The sequence below is a fragment of the Bison bison genome, unplaced genomic scaffold, assembly GCF_000754665.1.
Source record: "Bison bison bison isolate TAMUID 2011002044 unplaced genomic scaffold, Bison_UMD1.0 scf7180017864480, whole genome shotgun sequence".
NCBI lineage: Eukaryota > Metazoa > Chordata > Mammalia > Artiodactyla > Bovidae > Bison > Bison bison.
Window position 1 is genome coordinate 1,838,387 of NW_011495040.1, and position 18,702 is coordinate 1,857,088.

The 18,702-nt window shown below is 46.5% G+C and overlaps 1 protein-coding gene across 1 annotated transcript in view; it reads left to right on the plus strand.

Annotated features, from left to right (window-relative positions):
• The window catches only part of TCF7L1 (transcription factor 7-like 1 (T-cell specific, HMG-box)), a 203,472-nt gene that overhangs the window by 160,197 nt on the left and 24,573 nt on the right, over positions 1-18,702 (plus strand). The window contains exon 4 of the mRNA XM_010862246.1: positions 15,235-15,318. Within this exon, the coding sequence (XP_010860548.1) occupies positions 15,235-15,318 (84 nt within the window). The remainder of the gene's footprint in view (positions 1-15,234; positions 15,319-18,702) is intronic.

Consider the following 18,702-nt stretch of genomic DNA (forward strand, 5'->3'; position numbering starts at 1 on the left):
CACACCATCGTGATTATCTGGGTCGTGAAGATATTTTTTGCACAGTTCTTCTGTATATTCTTGCCAGCTCTTCTTAATATCTTCTGCTTCTGTTAGGTCCATACCATTTCTGTCCTTCATCGAGCCCATCTTTGTATGAAATATTCCCTTGGTATCTCTAATTTTCTTGAAGAGATCTCTAGTCTTTCCCATTCTGTTGTTTTCCTCTATTTCTTTGCATTGATCGCTGAGGAAGGCTTTCTTATCTCTCCTTGCTATTCTTTGGAATTCTGCATTCAGATGCTTATATCTTTCCTTTTCTGCTTTGCTTTTTGCTTCTCTTCTTTTCACAGCTATTTGTAAGGCCTCCCCAGACAGCCATTTTGCTTTTTTGCATTTCTTTTCCATGGGGATGGTCTTGATCCCTGTCTCCTGTAGGTATACATATATCCCCTCCCTCTTGAACCTCCCTTCCATCTCCCTCCCCATCCCACCTCTCCAGGTTGACACAGAGACCGTGCAAGGCTAAGTCTTAACCACTGGATTGCCAGGGAAGTCCCAGGAAGGAAGGTTCTTTCTTTTTAAACAAAATAAACAAGTGGGACCTAATTAAACTTAAAAGAAAAGACAACCCACAGAATGGGAGAAAATAATAGCCAATGAAACAACTGACAAAGAATTAATTTTCAAAATATGCAAGCAGCTCATATAACTCAATACGGGAAAAACAAACAACCCAATCATAAAGTGGGAAAAAGACCTAAACAGACATTTCTCCAAAGGAAACATACAAATGACTAACAAACACGTGAAAAGATGAATGAATAAAGAAGCTGTGGTACATATATACAGTGGAATACTACTCAGCCATAAAAAGGAATACATTTGAGTCTAGAACCTATTATACAGAGTGAAGCAAGTCAGAAAGAGAAAGGTAAATACCGTATACTGACACATATATATAGAATCTAGAAAGATGGCACTGATGAATTTATTTTTAGGGCAGCAGTGGTTGAGAACAGACCTATGGACACAGCAGAGAGGGAGGAGGGAAAGAGTGAGATGTATGGAGAGAATAACATGGAAATTTACAGTACCATATGTAAAATAGCCAGCCAATGGGAATTTGCTATATGACTCGGGGATCTCAAACAGGAGCTCTGTGAAAAATCTAGAGGGGTGGGATGGGGAGGGAGGCTCTGGAGGGAGGGGAGGCTCAGGAGGGAGGGGACATGGCTGTACCTATGGCTGATTCTTGTTGATGTTTGACAGAAAACAGCAAAATTCTATAATTATCCTTCAATTAAAAAATAAAGTGGCAAAAAAAAAATTGGCAGTACCACATAGCATGCAGGATCTTAGTTCCCCAAAGAGGGATTGAACCCTCACCCTCTGCAGTGAGAGCTCAGAGTCTTAACCACTGGATTGCCAGGAATGTCCCTCTCCATCTTTAAAATGAGAATGATAGCATCTGCTTTATCCATATCCAAGGATCAGCAACATCAAATGAATTAACTAAAGTGCTTTCACAACTAAGTGACTGCAGAAGTGTATTCTGCCTGCATGCCCCAGCTCAGATGCCATCTCCTGTGTGAAGTCTTCAGCGTTTCCATGAGAATTCTGCCCGCTGCAGTCCTCTTCTTTGAACCTGTCATCTGCTGACTTATATTCCAGTTGTTTATACGCCTTTAAAAAAAATCTCCCCTGTGACATATCATGCACATAAACCACCACCTGATAGAGGAGGTAACCATTAAACATCTATGGAGTGTTTTGCACAGAGCTTTTGCTGCCTCTTGGTCAGTTTCATAAGTACAAGTAGGCAGTTGTGTAAGAATGAGAAGCCATCTGCTAGTTTTAAATAGCATAGTTTTATGTTTTAGAAGGTTTCCCTGGTGGCTCGGACAGTAAAGAATCTGCCTGGAGAAGGGAATGGCAACCCGTTCCAGTATTCTTGCCTGGGAAATCCCGTGGATATAGGAGCCTGGTGGGCTACAGCCTATGGGTTCACAGAGTCGGACACAATTAAGCACGCATTTATGGGCACTGAAAATGTTTTAGAAAGATATCTCTGGAGGGCCAGTGAAGGGTGAGCTGGAAGAGATGGGTAGAAAGACAGAAGCATTGGTGACAGTGTGGAAGAAGACTGGGACCCCTTAGTCTCCATCCAACAACCTATTCTTTGATGTGGACACCAGACATTTTTGTCAGTCTGGGGCCAAATGCCCTGCAGCCCACACTCCACCCCTTTCTCTGTCCATGCAATTATTCTGGCAAGAATATTGGAGAGGGTTGCCATTTCTTCCTCCAGTGGATCTTCCTGACCCAGGGATCGAACCTGGGTCTGCTGTATCAGCAGCCGGGTTCTTCTTTACCACTGGCCACCTGAAAAGGCCCGCCTCCTGGATAGTCAAGCCAACACTGAACAGGAGCCAGGAGACCAGATGCAGATCCTGCAGTGGCCTAGCTATGAAATAGGGAGAACCTGAGCCCTAGAATCTAGAAAGATGCTCAGGATCCATGGAACTTGGTAGCCAACAGGAGATAGGGGAGGTGGCTGAAGGCATTAAGGTGGTGGATTTGGGGGTTTCTAGTTGGGGAAACTGAAGGTGCAATTTGGGGGGATGAAAATAATCTAGAGTTGCTATTATATTCATAGCTTTGCTTACTATTTCAGTAGTATACTATATGCTGCATGCTGTGCCGTGCTTAGTTGCTCGGCCATGTCTGACTCTTTGCAACCCCATGGACCACACCTGCCAGGCTTTGTGGAAATGTCAAATGAGTAAGAAAAGCACAAAGAAGAAAGTAAAATTGCCCAAAATGCTAAAACCCAGTGAGAACATTTCCGTGACTCTCCTTCTGGGTTCCACAGCTGGCTTTTCTCATTGAACAGTTTGCCCAAGACATTTATGTAGGTCAATAAGTGTAGACCAACCAGGGGGCACACAGAGCCTGGAACCACAGGAGCCAAAATGGTAGAGGGCTTATGGGCAGGAAATTTGTTTCCCCAGAGATGTCCATAGAATTTGGCAGATAAAAAGCCAGTTGCCTTTATTTTCCTTCTCAGGTCTTCAGGGGCCTGGTAGTAACCAGATGGGTGGGAAGTGGAAGTGGCAGCGGCTTCCTGGGCTGCCCTCTGCCTTTGCACACGTCCACACCCCGCAGACCACGCCCTCAGCTCCCATCAGACCTGCCCTCCTCCCTCCCTAGTGAAAGTCGAATACAACAAAGACTGCACAGTTCTCTGGAACTACGAGGAACCCCAGAGACCCTCTCCTAGGCCTCCTCCCACCTTCCGCTACCCCTGCTCATTTCGCACTCTCACCCTTTCTCTGCCCCCGCCCACCACCACCCCCCTCCCCCCATAGACTGTAAAGCCCTTTTTGGCTGCACACGTTTTTTCTGTCCTTCAAATCAGTACCTGTCCAGATGACAATTCCCAGCCTCACTTATAAGAGAAATGCAAATGGAAACTATGGTGAGCTTGTGTTTTTCACCTGTCCACCTGGCAAAGATCATTACATTGAATAACACTATGTGGGCAGGGGCTTGGGGAGATGAGCTCCCTTGTGCATTGCTGGTAAGGGTGTCGACAGGGAGGTCTTTGGTAATACTCTCCAAAAGCCAGGGGTCCAGGGACTTCCCTGCTGGTCCAGCGGCTAAGACTCTGTGCTTCCAATTCAGGGGACCGGGTTTCGATCCCTGGTCCAGGAACTAGATCTCACATGCCACAATTAAGAGATCCTATGTGCTACAACTAAGATACAGAGTAGCCAAATAAAATAAATATTTTTTTGAAAAGCCAAAGGTGCATACCTTTGACCTAGCAGTTCCCTCTCAACTGGAAATAGGTCCTACAACTGTACTCAGACATGAGCAATGTGATGAGGATATTCATGGTGGCAAAAGACTGGGAAGCACCTGTATGTCTACGACTATGCAGCTGGTTAGAAGGTTGTGTTACCTTCATGCTGTGGACAGTGCAGGCCATTAAGAGAATGAGGCAGCTCTGCGTGTGCGGGTGTGTGATCAGCCCCACGTGCGCATGATGGTGGTGCACGGGCAGAGGCCATAGCAGGGCCGTGGCAGATGATTGTACCTGGAGGCAGGGGTTCACTGTCGGTGTATACCAGACGTGGCCACAGCAAGACCAGAGCCAGAGGGAGAGGAGAAGGGGTCAGGCAGGGGTCTGCCCAGGGAACAGATGGCCAGGTCTTCAACACAAGTCCCTGTGAAGAAGCTTCTTTCTCTATGATGTATCCATTGTCAGGCAGTGAGCACAGAAACTGCCTGGGCCCAGCAGCATGCTTGCATGCTAAGTCGCTTCCATTGTGTCAGGCTCTTTGCGACCCCATGGATTATAGCCCACCAGGCTCCTCTGTCCATGGGATTCCTCAGGCAAGAATATTGGAGTGAAAAAAAAAAAGAATATTGGAGTGGGTAGTCATGCCCTCCTCCAGGGAATCTTTCCAACCCAGGGACTGAACCCACATCTCCTGTGGCTCCTGCATTGGAGGCATATTCTTTACCGCTGAGTCACCAGGGAAGCTCCTGGGCCCAGCAGACACAAGGTAAAAGTCACTGCAAGAGGGTACATAGGACACAGGAGGTGCGTAACTCCAGACTTGGAAATGAGGACCTAAAAGCAGTTTGATTCTGACTTTTCTGGAAAGCGCAGGTCTCCGTCCCAGAGGCCCCTTCACAGAGTGGGAGCCCCCATAGCTCTGGGGACAGAGTTCCCCTGCTCCCTCCAGAAGGAGGACACTGCAGTCAGGAAGACGTGCCTGGTTGAGTGTCCCGCTCTCCCTCAAGACCACTTCAGCTGAGAACCACACATGGCAGCCTCCCACCACCTGTGGACACAGCAAGCAGCCCCAGCCAATCATAAGCATCTCTTCCCCACCCTGCAGTCGGCGACTCACCGTGGGAGCTCACAGTCAGCCACAGTGGGAAGATTTTCACTATGAATACAAGCAAGTGCTGCAAAGCAGGCTTCATCTTTCTGTTTTCGCTTAGACAGCCAGTTGTTAAACATTTACCCATACAGGATCGCTCCCCACAGAGCACCTGGAGATGAGTGAGGGGCTGAATCCTATTAATTAGCTCTTCCCTGCCCCTGGGAAAAGTGCGGGTAAGAGGCTCATTGCACAAAAATTACTACATTTTAGTGACTAAACACATATTTCCTGAGAGTGTGTCATGTGCCCGACCTTGGTCCTCTCCTGGGTGACCATTCCTGTAAATAAAAAACCCTTTATTCCCATTTTACTGGCGAGAAGGCAGAGGTTATTCAAGGTCAAGAAACGTCCTTAGGAACACAGCTCGGAAGTGGGGGTCAGATTTGAGCCCCTCAACTCAGGCTCCACTCCCTGGCACGCCCTGTGCTTTAGACGAGCATTTGATTTCTCTTCCATAGAAGGCCATCTGGTTTGGGTCCCAAGCTTCAGGCTGATGAAGTGAAACAGTCTCATTTTAAAAGGTGAGACGACCTAGTTCAGAGAGGTTGAGAGAGTCTGGAACCCTGCTCTCTAAACTTTTGTGCTCTGTCCTTTCACCACTAAAAATTGGCCTCTGGTAGAGATATTTTTTAAAACAACTTTCTTCAGCTCTGGTGTTGTTCAGTTGCTAGGTCCTGTCCGTCTCTTTGCAACCCCATGGACTGCAACACGCCAGGCTCCTCTGTCCTCCACTATTACCTGGAGTTTGCTCAATATCCATTGAGTCAATGATACTATCTAACCATCTCATCCTCTGTCACCCCCTTTTCCTCCTGCCCTCAATCTTTCCCAGCATCAGGGTCTTTCCCGGTAAGTTGACTCTTCGCATCAAGTAGCCAGAGTTTTGGAGCTTCAGCATCAGTCCTTCCAATGAATATTCAGGATTGATTTCCTTTAGTACTGACTGGTTTGATCTTGCTATCCAAGGGACTCTCAAAAGTCTTCTCCAGCACCACTGTTCGAAAGCATCAATTCTTTGGTGCTCAGCCTTCTTTATGGTCCAACTCTCATATCTGTACTTGACTACTGGAAAAAATATAGCTTTGACTATATGAACCTTTGTTGGCAAAGTGATGTCTCTGCTTTTTAATATGCTGTCTAGGGTTGTCAAAGCCTTTCTTCCAAGAAGCAAGCTTCTTTTTATTTCATGGCTGCAGTCACCGTCCGCAGTGATTTTTTCAACCCAAGAAAATAAAATCTGTCTCTTGGGAGTTCCCTGGTGGTCCAGTGGTTAAGAATCTGTGCTTGCAATGTAGGGGGCACTGGTTTGATCCCTGTTTGGGGAACTAAGTTCATACATGCTACAAGGTGTGGTCAAAAAAGGGAGAAAAAATCTGGTAGGCAAAATGGCCAGATTCTCTGAATTGGGAGGGAAAGAGAATAGGTTGAGGCCATGCAGGAAAGAAGGGGAATTATTGGGGGAAAGGGCAGGAAACGGGTACTTATGGGGAAACTGAAACCCAGCCAGCCCACTCTTATTTTTGAGTTTACTCTATAGTCATGGAATGTTCTTGGAGCCCCTCTGCTGCCAGTGCACAGAGGGGCTCCAAAAATATTTATTGACTAAGTTGCTGTGACAGGTGCTATAGAGACAAAATTCCCTTCCCTGGCTTAAAACACTAGCCACATGTGGTTCTAAATAACTTTTCCAAGGAAAATTGGGTCTGTCATATTAAGTTGAAAAGTCACTTATCATAGGGCTTTATAGATGTATTAATTGGATTTATTTGTAACAACTCACCTATCAACAAAACTTCAAGAAGGAACACAGCCATCTACACTTGAGCAAAACCAAAAAAGGTGGTTGTATTGGGGGTTTAGTGCTATTCAGAAAATTAAGCAGATGCAGAAACTAGTCATCTATAGAGAAAGGAAATAAAGGATAAGAGTGTAAACCTTTTTTATACTTTGCTCCTGGAGCTGTGTCTAATCCATCAAGTTTGGGAACCAGTTCTTCTAATGCATGCTCAGTCGCTCAATCGTGTCTGACTCTTTGCAACCCCATGGAGTATAGCCCACGAGGCTCATTTTCCATGGGACTTTCCAGGCAAGAATACTGGAGTGGGTTGCCATTTCTTCCTCCAGGGGATCTTCCAACCCAACAATCAAACCTGGGTCTCCGGTGTCTCCTGCATTGCACGCATATTCTTTACCACTGAGCCACTGGGGAAGCCAGTTTTTCTACTTCTTTCATTTTATCTTTTTCAGTGACTTTGTTTTTTAATTCAGCTGTTCCAGGTCTTAGTTGCAGTACTCAGGATCTTTGATCTTCCATTGTGGCGTGTAGGATCTTTTTTAGTTTTGTTGTTGTTCAGTCGCTCAGTCATGTCTGACTCTCTGCGACCCTATGAATTGCAGCACGCCAGGCTTCCCTGTCCTTCACTATCCTGGAGTGTGCTCAAACTCATGTCCATTGAGTTAAAGATGCCACTCAACCATCTCATCCTCTGTTACCCACTTCTCCTCCTGCCCTCAATCTTTCCCAGCATCAGGGTCTTTTCCAATGAATCGGCTCTTTGCATAAGGTTGCCAGAGTACTGGAGCTTCAGCTTCAGCATCAGTCCTTCCAATGAATATTCAGGGTTGATTTCCTTTAACATTAACTGCTTTGATCTCCTTGCTGTCCAAGGGACTCTCAAAAGTCTTCTGCAGCGCCACAATTCGAAACCATCTATTCTTCTGCGCTCAGCCTTCTTTATGGTCCGACTCTCACATCCATACATAATTACTGGAAAAACCATAGCTTTGATATATGGACCTTTGTTGGCAAAGTGATGTCTCTGCTTTTTAATACACTGTCTAGGTTTGTCATAGCTTTTCTTTCAAGGAACAAACGTCTTTTGGCTACAGTCACCATCCACAGTGATTTTGGAGCCTAAGAAAATAAAATCTAAAAAAAAAAAAAAAAAGGAAAAGAAAATCTGTCACTGTTTCCATTTGTTTCCCATCTGTTTGCCATGAAATGATGGGACTGGTTGCCATGATCTTTGTTTTTTGAATGTTGGGTTTTAAGCCAGCTTTTTCACTCTTCTCATTCACCTTCATCAAGAGGCTCTTTAGTTCTTCTTTGCTTTCTGGCATTAGGGTGGTGGTATCATCTGCATATCTGAGGTTATTGATGTTTCTCCCAGCAATCTTGATTCCAGCTTGTGCTCCATCCAGCCCAGCGTTTCTCATGATGTATTCCTCATGTAAGTTCAACAAGCAGGGTGACAATATATAGTCTGGACGTACTCCTTTCCTAGTTTGGAACCAGTCCATTGTTCCATGTCTTGTTCTAACTGTTGCTTCTTGCCCTGCATACAGGTTTCTCAGAAGGCTGGTAAGGTGGTCTGGTATTCTCATCTCTTTAAGAATTTTTCCACAGTCTGTTGTCATCCATACAGTCAAAGGCTTTAGCATAGTCATTAAGCAGAAGTAGATGTTTTTATGGCATTCTCTTGCTTTTTCTATGATCCAGCGGATATTGACAATTTGATCTCTGATTCCTCTGCCTTCTCTAAATCCAGCTTGTACTTTTTTTGTTACAGCATGCATACTCTTAGTTGCAGTGTGTGGGATCTAGTTCCCTGACCAGAGATCAAACCCAGGCATCCTGCTTTGGGAGTGTGGTATCTTAGCCACTGGACCACCAGGGAAATCCCTATAATACAATTCTTGATGTTAAAAATCACCTTTAAAAGGGATCGGAGAGTGGATGGCCATCTGCCTTCAGGGTTGGGTCTCTGGCCTGTGTTCCTGGATGGCTGGCCCACCATATGATCTGGGAGGGAGGCTTGGGAAGGTCTTCTCTGTATTAAAAGGAGCCCAATTCTAGTGTCCCAGAATCTTCATTCACCATGAGGGACCAGAGAGGTAGGAAAGACTGGTCACCTAAGCTGATGAGCTTCTGATCCAACACATGAAAACCATGAGAAGGAAAGGTAGAGACAGGGGCCCTTTCTTTCTGTGCCAAGTCTGTCCCTCCCCACAAGGAGAAGAGGCATTTGGTGGAGTGAAGCTGACTTGCCTTCTGGCTTCCGGCTGTAAGGAGCCCCTAACTGGGAACACTGATGTTGCGTCTGTACCATGAGGCTTAGCTTCCTCTCTTGCCTGGACCTGCTTACAGGGTTTTCTGTGAGAACACTTAGATGGGGAGAATGTGGGCATTGCCAAGAGTCCTGAGTGTCCTGTCTCTATCACAGCAAGTTTGGAACTGGGGGGCCTGGTGGGGAAGGAGCTGTCCCTACCTTCTGGGAGGCAGAGGGTTAATCTCCAGCGCTCATTGGCAGTTCTGCCTCTGGACAGGGCATGCTGGGATTTCCTCCCAGCTGTTTTGCATCATGAAGATTTGTGTGCTGGGGAAATTCCAGGGCACAGCTGCAATTAATCTGCTGCACGGTCTCCAGGCACAACACAGTTCTGCGGGCCCAGCGCCCCACCTCCCTCCAGGAGGAGGGCTCCGGTTCTCCAGTGAGAGACCCTACACAGGGACCCTTCCCCAGGCTGGACCTGAGCGGAAACTGCCCACCTGTGCTGTGGCTTAATTGTTCAGTTGTGACTGACTCTTTGTGACCTCATGGACTATAGCCTGCCAGGCTCCTCTGTCCCTAGGATTTCCTAGGAAAGAATATTGGAGTGGGTTGACATGCCCTCCTCCAGGGAATCTTCCCAACCCAGGGATAGAACTCAGGTCTCCCAAGTTGCAGGTGGATTCTTTACTGTCTGAGCCACCAAGAAAGCCCCTGCCCACCTGGCCAAGGGCTATCCCCATGGAAGGGGCCTGGGGAGGGGCCCGAGATACTGAAAGGATCCCAGAACATTCAGAAAAAGAGCAGGAGCACCCTTTATAAATAATAAGGCCAAAATAACACTGATAGCAGGGCTTCCCAGCTGGCACTAGTGGTAAAGAACCTGCCTGCCAATGACGTAAGAGATGCAGGTTCGATCCCTGGTCAGGAAGGTCCCCTGGAGAAGGGCATGGTAACCCACTCCAGTATTCTTGCCTGGAGAATTCTACAGACAGAGGAACCAGGCAGGCTACAGCCCATGGGGTTGCAAAGAGTCAGATGCAACCAATCCCACAGGCAGGCAGTGCTGATAGCAACATTTGATAAAGACGTCAGCAAGGGAGGAAGGAAAGAAAACTATTCAGTCTCACTTAAGAATATAGAAGTAAAAATCTGAAAATATTCATGTTTAGCATTCCACAATACATACAAGTACAAACAAACCCCTGTGATCGAATAGGATTTACCTGGAGAATGCAAGGGTGCTTCAGTGTAAGGAAATCTGTTTCTAGGTATAATCTCCAGTCTGAGTCAAGTGAGAGAAACCACCTTTTCGGTAGATCCTAAGAGAAGTCAACATCTGCCCCAGTGAAAGAGATTTGAAAATAGGAATAGAATCATCCTTCCTTAACATAAAGACACATTCTAAACCACAGCCTCACTCTACTTAACTGAACCACAATACCACAATAGCAGATCTTCCTATATATATATATGTATATGTGTGTGTATAACTGAATCACTGTGCTATACACCTGAAACTGATGCAACATTGTAAATCAACTATAAAAAAGTAGAGACAGGAAACTTCCCTGGTGGTTCAGTGGCTAAGACTCCACATTTCTAATGCCGGGGGCACCAGTTCGATACCTAGTTGGGGAACTAAGATCCTACATGCTGCACGGCCCAGCCAAAAGAAAAGAAAATTTTAAAAAAAAAAACACTTTAACAACTTCAAGTGTGTTCCATGGAACCCTCACACACGGAAAAGAGTTTCCCAGATTCAATAAGATTGGAAAGCTGCCTACCTAGCCTGTCTCAGAGAGTCACCGCACACAGCAGCATGTTAAGTAGCATTTGTAAATTGAGGGTTAGCAGTCCTCACCATTTGGGTCCTCACCATTCTTTCTGTTTTTTTGACACAAAAGAGAGTGCTTATCCCATAAGCGATGACTCTTGCTGTTGCTTGGCCATCGGTGCATTGAGGCCCCACAGGTCCCTTGTGCTCCATCCCAGTGAGCATCCCCTAGTAGGGAGGTGCTGAAGTCCGACCATGATACACTGGTCAGGAGCCAGCTGTGGCCAGTTGGACGGAGCTTAGGCTGGGCTTGGAGAAACCAGCAGTTTTCATTTGTCCACATGCCATCACTATGCAGAGCATCTAGGCTCAGCCACACATCTCTTAATCCCCAAGAACATGTTCTCCACCAATGAGTGATGAGCCCTGTGGGGCTGGCCGCTCGCACATGAGAATTACAGCCAAGAGAGATTTATTTCCACTGAACATCGGGCTGAGCCTGACTTAGGAGTTTAGGAGTGCACAGCCACCTCCAAAGGTCTGGGGATGCGGTTGGGAAGGCTTACAAGGGGGTGTTGCTGGCTCCTCTCCCAACCTGTGGTGCTGAGAAGCTCAGCTGTCCCTTTAGAACGCTCCTTTCTTCAGAATTATGATGCAGAGATATTCCATGACACCAAGCTACAGGGGCTCCAGCTCTTACAGGTCTCTCCCCACTCCTTACCCCCACCACTGGTTTCAAAATCTTAAAAAAAAAAAAAAAGCCAAAGAGTAGAAAGAGGGAAACAACAGCCCTCCATTTCCCTACCTTTTGGAATGAACTGTTTCTGAACACAGGCACGCCCATGTGCCACACCCTCAACCTCCTTGATCGGCTGGAGCTGGAAGGGTCCTGCAAAGATGCATACTATTCCCGGAACCCCCTCTCCACAGCTGCCTGACTGATCTGTAAGGAGCCAGACTTCAGCGGTGGACCAGGCTAAAGATCTTTACCCACCCTCCAAGCTTCCAGGTTTCAGTTATAATTAGTGAGTGAGAGTGGGCCCTGTGTGCGGGAAAGGAATCCCTCAGTGTTGGTGGGAATGTAAGTTGGAGCAGCTACTCTGGAAAAAACTAAAAACAGAGTTACCTTATGATCCAGCAATCCTACTCCTTAGGCATATATCTGGAGAAAACTGTAATTTGAAAAGATACATGCACCCCCACATTCATAGCAGCACTATTTACAGTAGCCAAGACAAGGCAGCAACCTTAACATCCGTTGACAGATAAATGGATAAAGAGGATGTGGTACATATACACTATGGAATATTGTTGTTGTTGTTCAGTTGCTAAGTCATGTCTGACTCTTTTCAGCCCCATGGACTATAGCCAACCAGGCTCCTCTGTTCATGGGATTTTCTAGGCAAGAATACTGGAGTGGGTTGCCATTTCCTTCTCTGGGGGATCTTTCCAACCCAGGGTCAAACCTGCTCTTTACCTGAGCAGATTCTTTACCCGAGCCACCTAAGAAGCCCACGATGAAATATTACTCAGCCATAAAAAATAATAAAACAATGCTATTTGCAGCAATATAGATGGACCTTAGATATTATCATAGTAAGTGAAGTAACTCAGACAAAGACAAATAGTATATGATATCCCTTATATGGAAATCTACAATATGATACAAATGAACTTACTTACAAAACTAAACAGACTCACAGACATAGAAAATAAACTTATGGTCACCAAAAGGGAAAGGGGGTGGGAGAGGGCTAAATTAGGAACTTGGGAGTAGCCGAAACAGACTGCCATGTACAAAATAGACAGAGTCCTACTGTCCAGCACAGGGAGTTATATTCAATATCTTATAATAACCTATAATGAAAAAGAATACACACACACACACATACATACATAGTCAGTTTTGCCCCTCCCAGAGATATTTGGTGAAGTTTGGAAATTTGGCAAAGTCTGGAGACATTTTTGGTTATTATAACCAGGCAGAAGAGTGAGTGCTACTGGTATTCAATAGGTAGAAGCCAGGGATGCTGCTAAACATCTTCAAATGCACAGGATAGCCCCCACTACAAAGAATTCTGTAGCCCCAAATGTCAATGGTGCCACAGTTGAGAAACTGCAAGAATCCTACAAGCTTGCTATGTCTACCAGCCCATAAGCTAAGCAGATAGTATTCTTAAAGAGCCCAAACTCCAGCACTGTCCCAAATCAGGATTCAGATCAATTCCTCTGCACCACCCCAACATGCGTGTCTAAGAAAGCAACAAGAGTGAAGAGTGTTCGGTGTTGACCCTCGTGACTGTAGACAGGGAACCAGATGCTGGAAGAGTTGATGGATTTTAGGAACACTGGTGTTTCATGTGGCGGGGGGTAAATTTGGAACACTTCACCTGGTATTTGTGGTTGTAGAGAAACAAGTGTGATAATCAGTACTCAACATGCAAGCTCTGGCCACCTCAAGAGTCCCTACAGTAATACATTGCCATGTATGTATTCATTCAGCTTCTGGGTGGCCAGCCCTGTTTGAGACATAAAAGGAGAGAAAAAAAACCCATCAGAGCCAAGAAAAGGCTATGGGGGGCAGTGGAATGTTCCAGAAGATTGTGTTAAGAAAAGCTTTATGAATCATGTTGTGGTGAGGAGTGTGGGATTTGAAGTCAAGAGACCTCAGCTCCAGCTTTTCATAACGTGGGCAAGTCATCTGCCCTGAATTTACTTCCATTAGCTCGTCTTGCAGTTTAAGACAGCCACCCCAGCATGTCACAGCAGAGTTGTCATGGAAGTTAAACTGTTTTACATATGTAAGTCTGCTGTGAAAACTGTCAGGGTGGCACAAAAGTTATTCACTGAGGAAATGAGTTTTTACTAATGATACATTTGTCCAGTGCCGTTGACTTGCCAAAGGCATTTAAATCGCAGTTAGTTCATCTAGGAAATGTAGGCTCTGAGAAGGGAAATAAATGAGTGGGGGTGTAAAGGAAGGAAGCAAATAAGATAGGCAGAAGGTAGGGACAAAGATGACACTCAGCTGGGGGAGAGGCAGGAGACCAGAGGGCTCAGAGTGGACCTGTCCTTATTCACGAGGTCCCCATTCATTTCCACCTCCCATGGCCGGGCCCACTTGGCCCACCCCAGCTGCTGTCTGTCCACTCCCTGGGCCTTAGCTAATGTGTCCTTGGGTTGTGATTCCTGCCTGTGGACACCTTGTGGCAAGTCCAGCCCCTGCCCTCTCAGTCATATTTTTGTGGTTGATGGAGAGCAAAGGGGTACTACCCAACCTCCTTTCCTGACCTCTGCTCAGAGCTCAAGGCCAAGTCATGATTTTATTCCCCAGTCCCAAAACTGAAGCAAGGGGGTAATTCAAAGACTTCTTTCTGTCTCCCTGGGGAAACATTTCCTGGAGCCATCACTTCCCATGAGGGCTCAAATTTTCAAAGTAACCTCAAGAATTCTGCAAAGAGCCTGCAAGGCTGGTCTGCTGCCCAGAAGCACTGTATCAGTGTTGACACTAAGCCAGCATGTGTGTTTTGCTCCCGGCAAAGATTAATGGTTTGCTTATGAAAATAATAGCTGCCATTTATCAAATGCCATCCATGGGCACAGGATTGTGTTCAAGACTTGACATTGTCCCTAATCCTTCCAACAACCTGTCAAGTTAGTGATAATCACCTTGCTCTATGGATGAAGAAACTGAGGTTCAGAGTTGTTAAGACACTTATCCAGGGTTACACAGCATAATCAGCAGAGTGAGAACCTGAGCCCATGAACACCCGACTCCAGAGCCCCTCACTGCCTCTCTACCCACTCTCTCCCAGGCTCTTGCCCAAGACTACTAGGCTGGTGTTAATCACTTTTCATTTAAAGTGCATGTGTGAGTGTGTGTGTGTGTGTGTGTGTGTTAGGGATTGTTTGGTTGGCGTTTTTGCAGTGATGCATGGGAGAGGGCAGGATACTGGAAAATCTTTTCATGATCAAGAAACACTACAGTGAAGTAAAGATCCACATCCTTAATAAGGACAGATATTCCCCGTGACCCTGGAGGTGTCAGGCAGATCGTTTGTATTCCTTCATTCCCCAGATTGCTCTGGAGAGGCTGTTTCCTGGGGAGTGTTGTGTGTGATGCTGTGAGAGATGGAACTGAACAGGCAGGATCACCGTCTTGGAGCCCTGGGTCCCTTGACGAGTCTTGCTGTCTCACACCTAATGACTCTCAGCAGTAGGGGCTTTGAATATTACACTTTGGTTAGTTGTGCTGTCACGTGTTTACCCCAAAATGATGCAGGGGCTGGTGGCGGTAGCGGTGTCGATATATGCTCTACTCTGCTCCGATCTCTGGACACTGACCCAGTAAGGAGCACGCAGGTCGAATGAAGCTTGGTGTCTGCCCCCCAGCCCCTGGCCCCAGCTCACGTGGAGCTCTTTTGTGGCCCCCTCTCACCAGCCACATTGTTTTCTGTCCCCTGTGTAGTACCTGCAGATGAAATGGCCGCTCCTCGATGTCCCCGCCAGCGCCACAGTCAAGGACGCCCGGTCACCGTCCCCAGCACACTTGGTAAGTCTGTTCTTCTTAAAGCACAGAAGGGACACTCTCACTGACCTTGTCCCATATCACTGCCTCCACCTTCCCGAAGGTCTAGCAGCGTTGCCCCAAGTGTGTGAGCCAGACGGTCAGGAGTGCAGCAGTTAGAGTGTTGCCTTTGCATGTCCCTACCACTCTTCCACTAACACCTCGGCACACGCACACACCACCCAGGATGTCATGAGCTCAGAAATGCCAGCCCTGCCCCTGGCTTGTATTGGTCCTCCTCCGCCGCCCCTCCACCTTGGCAGCCCAGTTCTCTCTCTCCCACTAGAGCTCGGTTCACAGTCCTCACTTCCTCTTTGGAGCTGCACAGCAACAGTTGAAGAGGCTGTTCTGTACAGGATGTTATAGGAAAGAATCAATTAAAATATATGCAAACAAAAATCCCTAGAGGCAACCAACGTCTTTCTACCAATGTCCGAGGCGACACAGTCACAAAGGAGGGTCTGGAGGGTCCTGGGAGGAGGTGCAGTGTGATCTGTCTCCTCATCTCAGGGTTTGCAACAGACTGAAATTGATGGGCTAGGAGATGCTCCCAGCTAGGACCCTGTATCCCTCTTTCCCAGGCTTTCTTAGGAGCTTGGGGCAACCCACATGCCCCACAAGCTGACTAGTGTTGTTCTAGTGCAGTGAGTCTCAGAAACACAGAGCACACAGGTAGAAGGGAGACCTTGGAATATATGATGCTTCTAAAACTTAATTCTGTAAAATTTCAATGGTTTTCCTCACTCACACTCCTCCTTCCACCACGCTGGGTTGTTTGCAAGCAAATCCCAGATGTAGAATTTCATCTCATTCATATTTCATCTCTTCTTATTTTAAGATCTCCTGACAGTCTTTTTTCATTAAAAGCTTAGAATCCAGTGCAGGAGATGCAAGAGATGTGGGTTCGATCCCTGGGTCAGGAAGATCCCCTGGAGGAGGAAATGGCAACCCACTCCAGTATTCTTGCCTGGGAAATCCCATGGTCAGAGGAACCTGGCAGGCTACAGTCCATGGGGTTTCAAAGAATCAGACATGACTGAGCAACTGAGCACACAGCATAACTATCAAGTATACATCAATAAAAAATAATAATTTTTTTAAAAAGCTTAAAGAATTTAGAATTTAGTTGAGGAGAAGGAAGGTATCTCTAGAGAGATAAGTCACGGCACGGTGAGCTTGTATGATTTCCAGTAATCGTGAGACCAACTTCCAGGGTCTGAGCCCTGGGTAGTTTACAGACCAATGTCCTGTGTAGTTCTCAGGTGACTGTCACAGCCATCCAGAACAGGCTGCCCTGAGAGGTTCCATGGCCCATCACCAAGACCTGAGCAGCCTAAAGAACATGCCCCACGGGGAGGGGGGACAGGCCTGGAAGTTGCCTGTGACCCTCTAGATTCCAAGACAACTGTTGATGGCCAAGTGCGAGGTGCAGGTGCCCACTAGTGGCCAGTCGGGGACAGGGCATCCCAACGACCCCCATCACCACCACAAAACTGGCTTGTCCCCTCCCAGCACAGCCATCTGTCTTTATTTCTTTTTTTTTTAATTTTTTTAAAAAATTTATTTATTTGTCGATGCTGTGTCTTCATTGCTGCACAGACTTTTCTCTAGTTGCAACGAGCAGGGGCTACTCTTAAGCTGTGGTGTTCAGGCTTCTCATGGCAGTGGCTTCTCCTGTTGCAGAACACAGGCTCTCAGAGCATTCGGGCTTCAGTAGTTGCAGCTTCTGAGCTCTAGGGTGCAGGCTCAGGAGTTGTGGCACAGAAACTTAGTTGTTCCGAGGCACGTGGAATCTTCCCAGACCTGGGATTGAACTCAAGTCTCCTGCACTGGCTGGTGGATTCTTTAGACTGAGCCACCAGGGAAGCCCTCTTTCAGTGTTTCAAATCCTTGCTGATGCCCCCCATCCATCCTGTGGCACATCCCCATCCAGCGTCCTTCACATCCTATCTGCATATCTTCAAAAATCTCCATCTGCATTCAGAGGAGGTGAATTATTTTTAAAACAAGCACATGGACTCTTTGAGTTTGCCATCCCACCTGCTGCACAGAGTGATCTAGCTCTGAAAAATAAAACAAAAAGCCTGCCACCAGCCCTCCTCTTCCTCCTATATTTCCCTTCTAATATTCACCACCCAACTTCACACAAGAGCTAGACCTTCCACCTCCATTCCTGATCTGTTTACCATCTAATACCTAACAGCGTTCATTTGCCCACCTTTTCTCAATCCTCTGCTTCCTATAATTCTTTTGTTGGCCCCAGCTGCTGCTGCTGCTGCCGCTAAATCACTTCAGTCGTGTCTGACTCTGTGTGACCCCATAGATGGCAGCCCACCAGCCTCCCCCATCCCTGGGATTCTCCAGGCAAGAACACTGGAGTGGGTTGCCATTTCCTTCTCTAAGCATGAAAGTGAAGTCACTCAGTCGTGTCTGACTCTTAGCGACCCCATGGACTGCAGCCTACCAGGCTCCTCCATCCATGGGATTTTCCAGGCAAGAGTACTGGAGTGGGGTGCCATTTCCTTCTCCTGTTGGCCCCAGGAGACTGTATTAATTGTTGTTCAGTCACTACGTCCTGTCCAACTCTTTGCGACCCCATGAACTTCAGTGCACCGGGCTTCTTTGTCCATCACTATCTCCCTGAGTTTGCTCAAATTCATGTCCATTGAAATCAGTGATGCCATCCAACCATCTCATTCACTGTTACTCCCTTCTCCTCTTGCCTTCAGTCTTTTCCAACATCGGGGTCTTTTCCAATGAGTCGGCTCTTTGCATCAGGTTGCCAAAGTATAGAAGCTTCAGCTTCAGCATCAGTCTTTGCAATGTATGAATATTCAGAATTGGTTTCCTTTAGGTTTGACTGGTTTGATCTCCTTGCAGTCCAGAGGACTCTGAAGAGTCTTCTCCAGCACCACAGTTTGAAAATGTCAATTCTTCGGCACTCAGTCTTCTTTATGGTCCAACTCTCTCATCCATTCACAGGTATTGGAAAGACTATAGCTGTATTAATATACATTACCACATTTTTTTGCCCTCTCTATGATTCCATTTTTTTTAGACCCTTTTCCTCAAATAAATCAACTACTCATCCTCACTTATTATCTCCGTTTAAGTGACATAAAAATACATGAAATTCGTAAACTCTCCACAAGGTTCTCTACTCATAGCATCCACTGCCAGACAAACCTGCAGTCACTGAGAGACATCTTAGCACAGCTGGTGGAGCAGGGGCTCATGTTATGTCTGAGAGTGGAAAACCATGAATACTGGATACATTACATTGTAGATAGAAAAATAGATACTTTTCTAGGAAGTTGTATATTATCACACTCCGTACTCTCATACAGAAAAGCAGAAAAACAGGCCTCA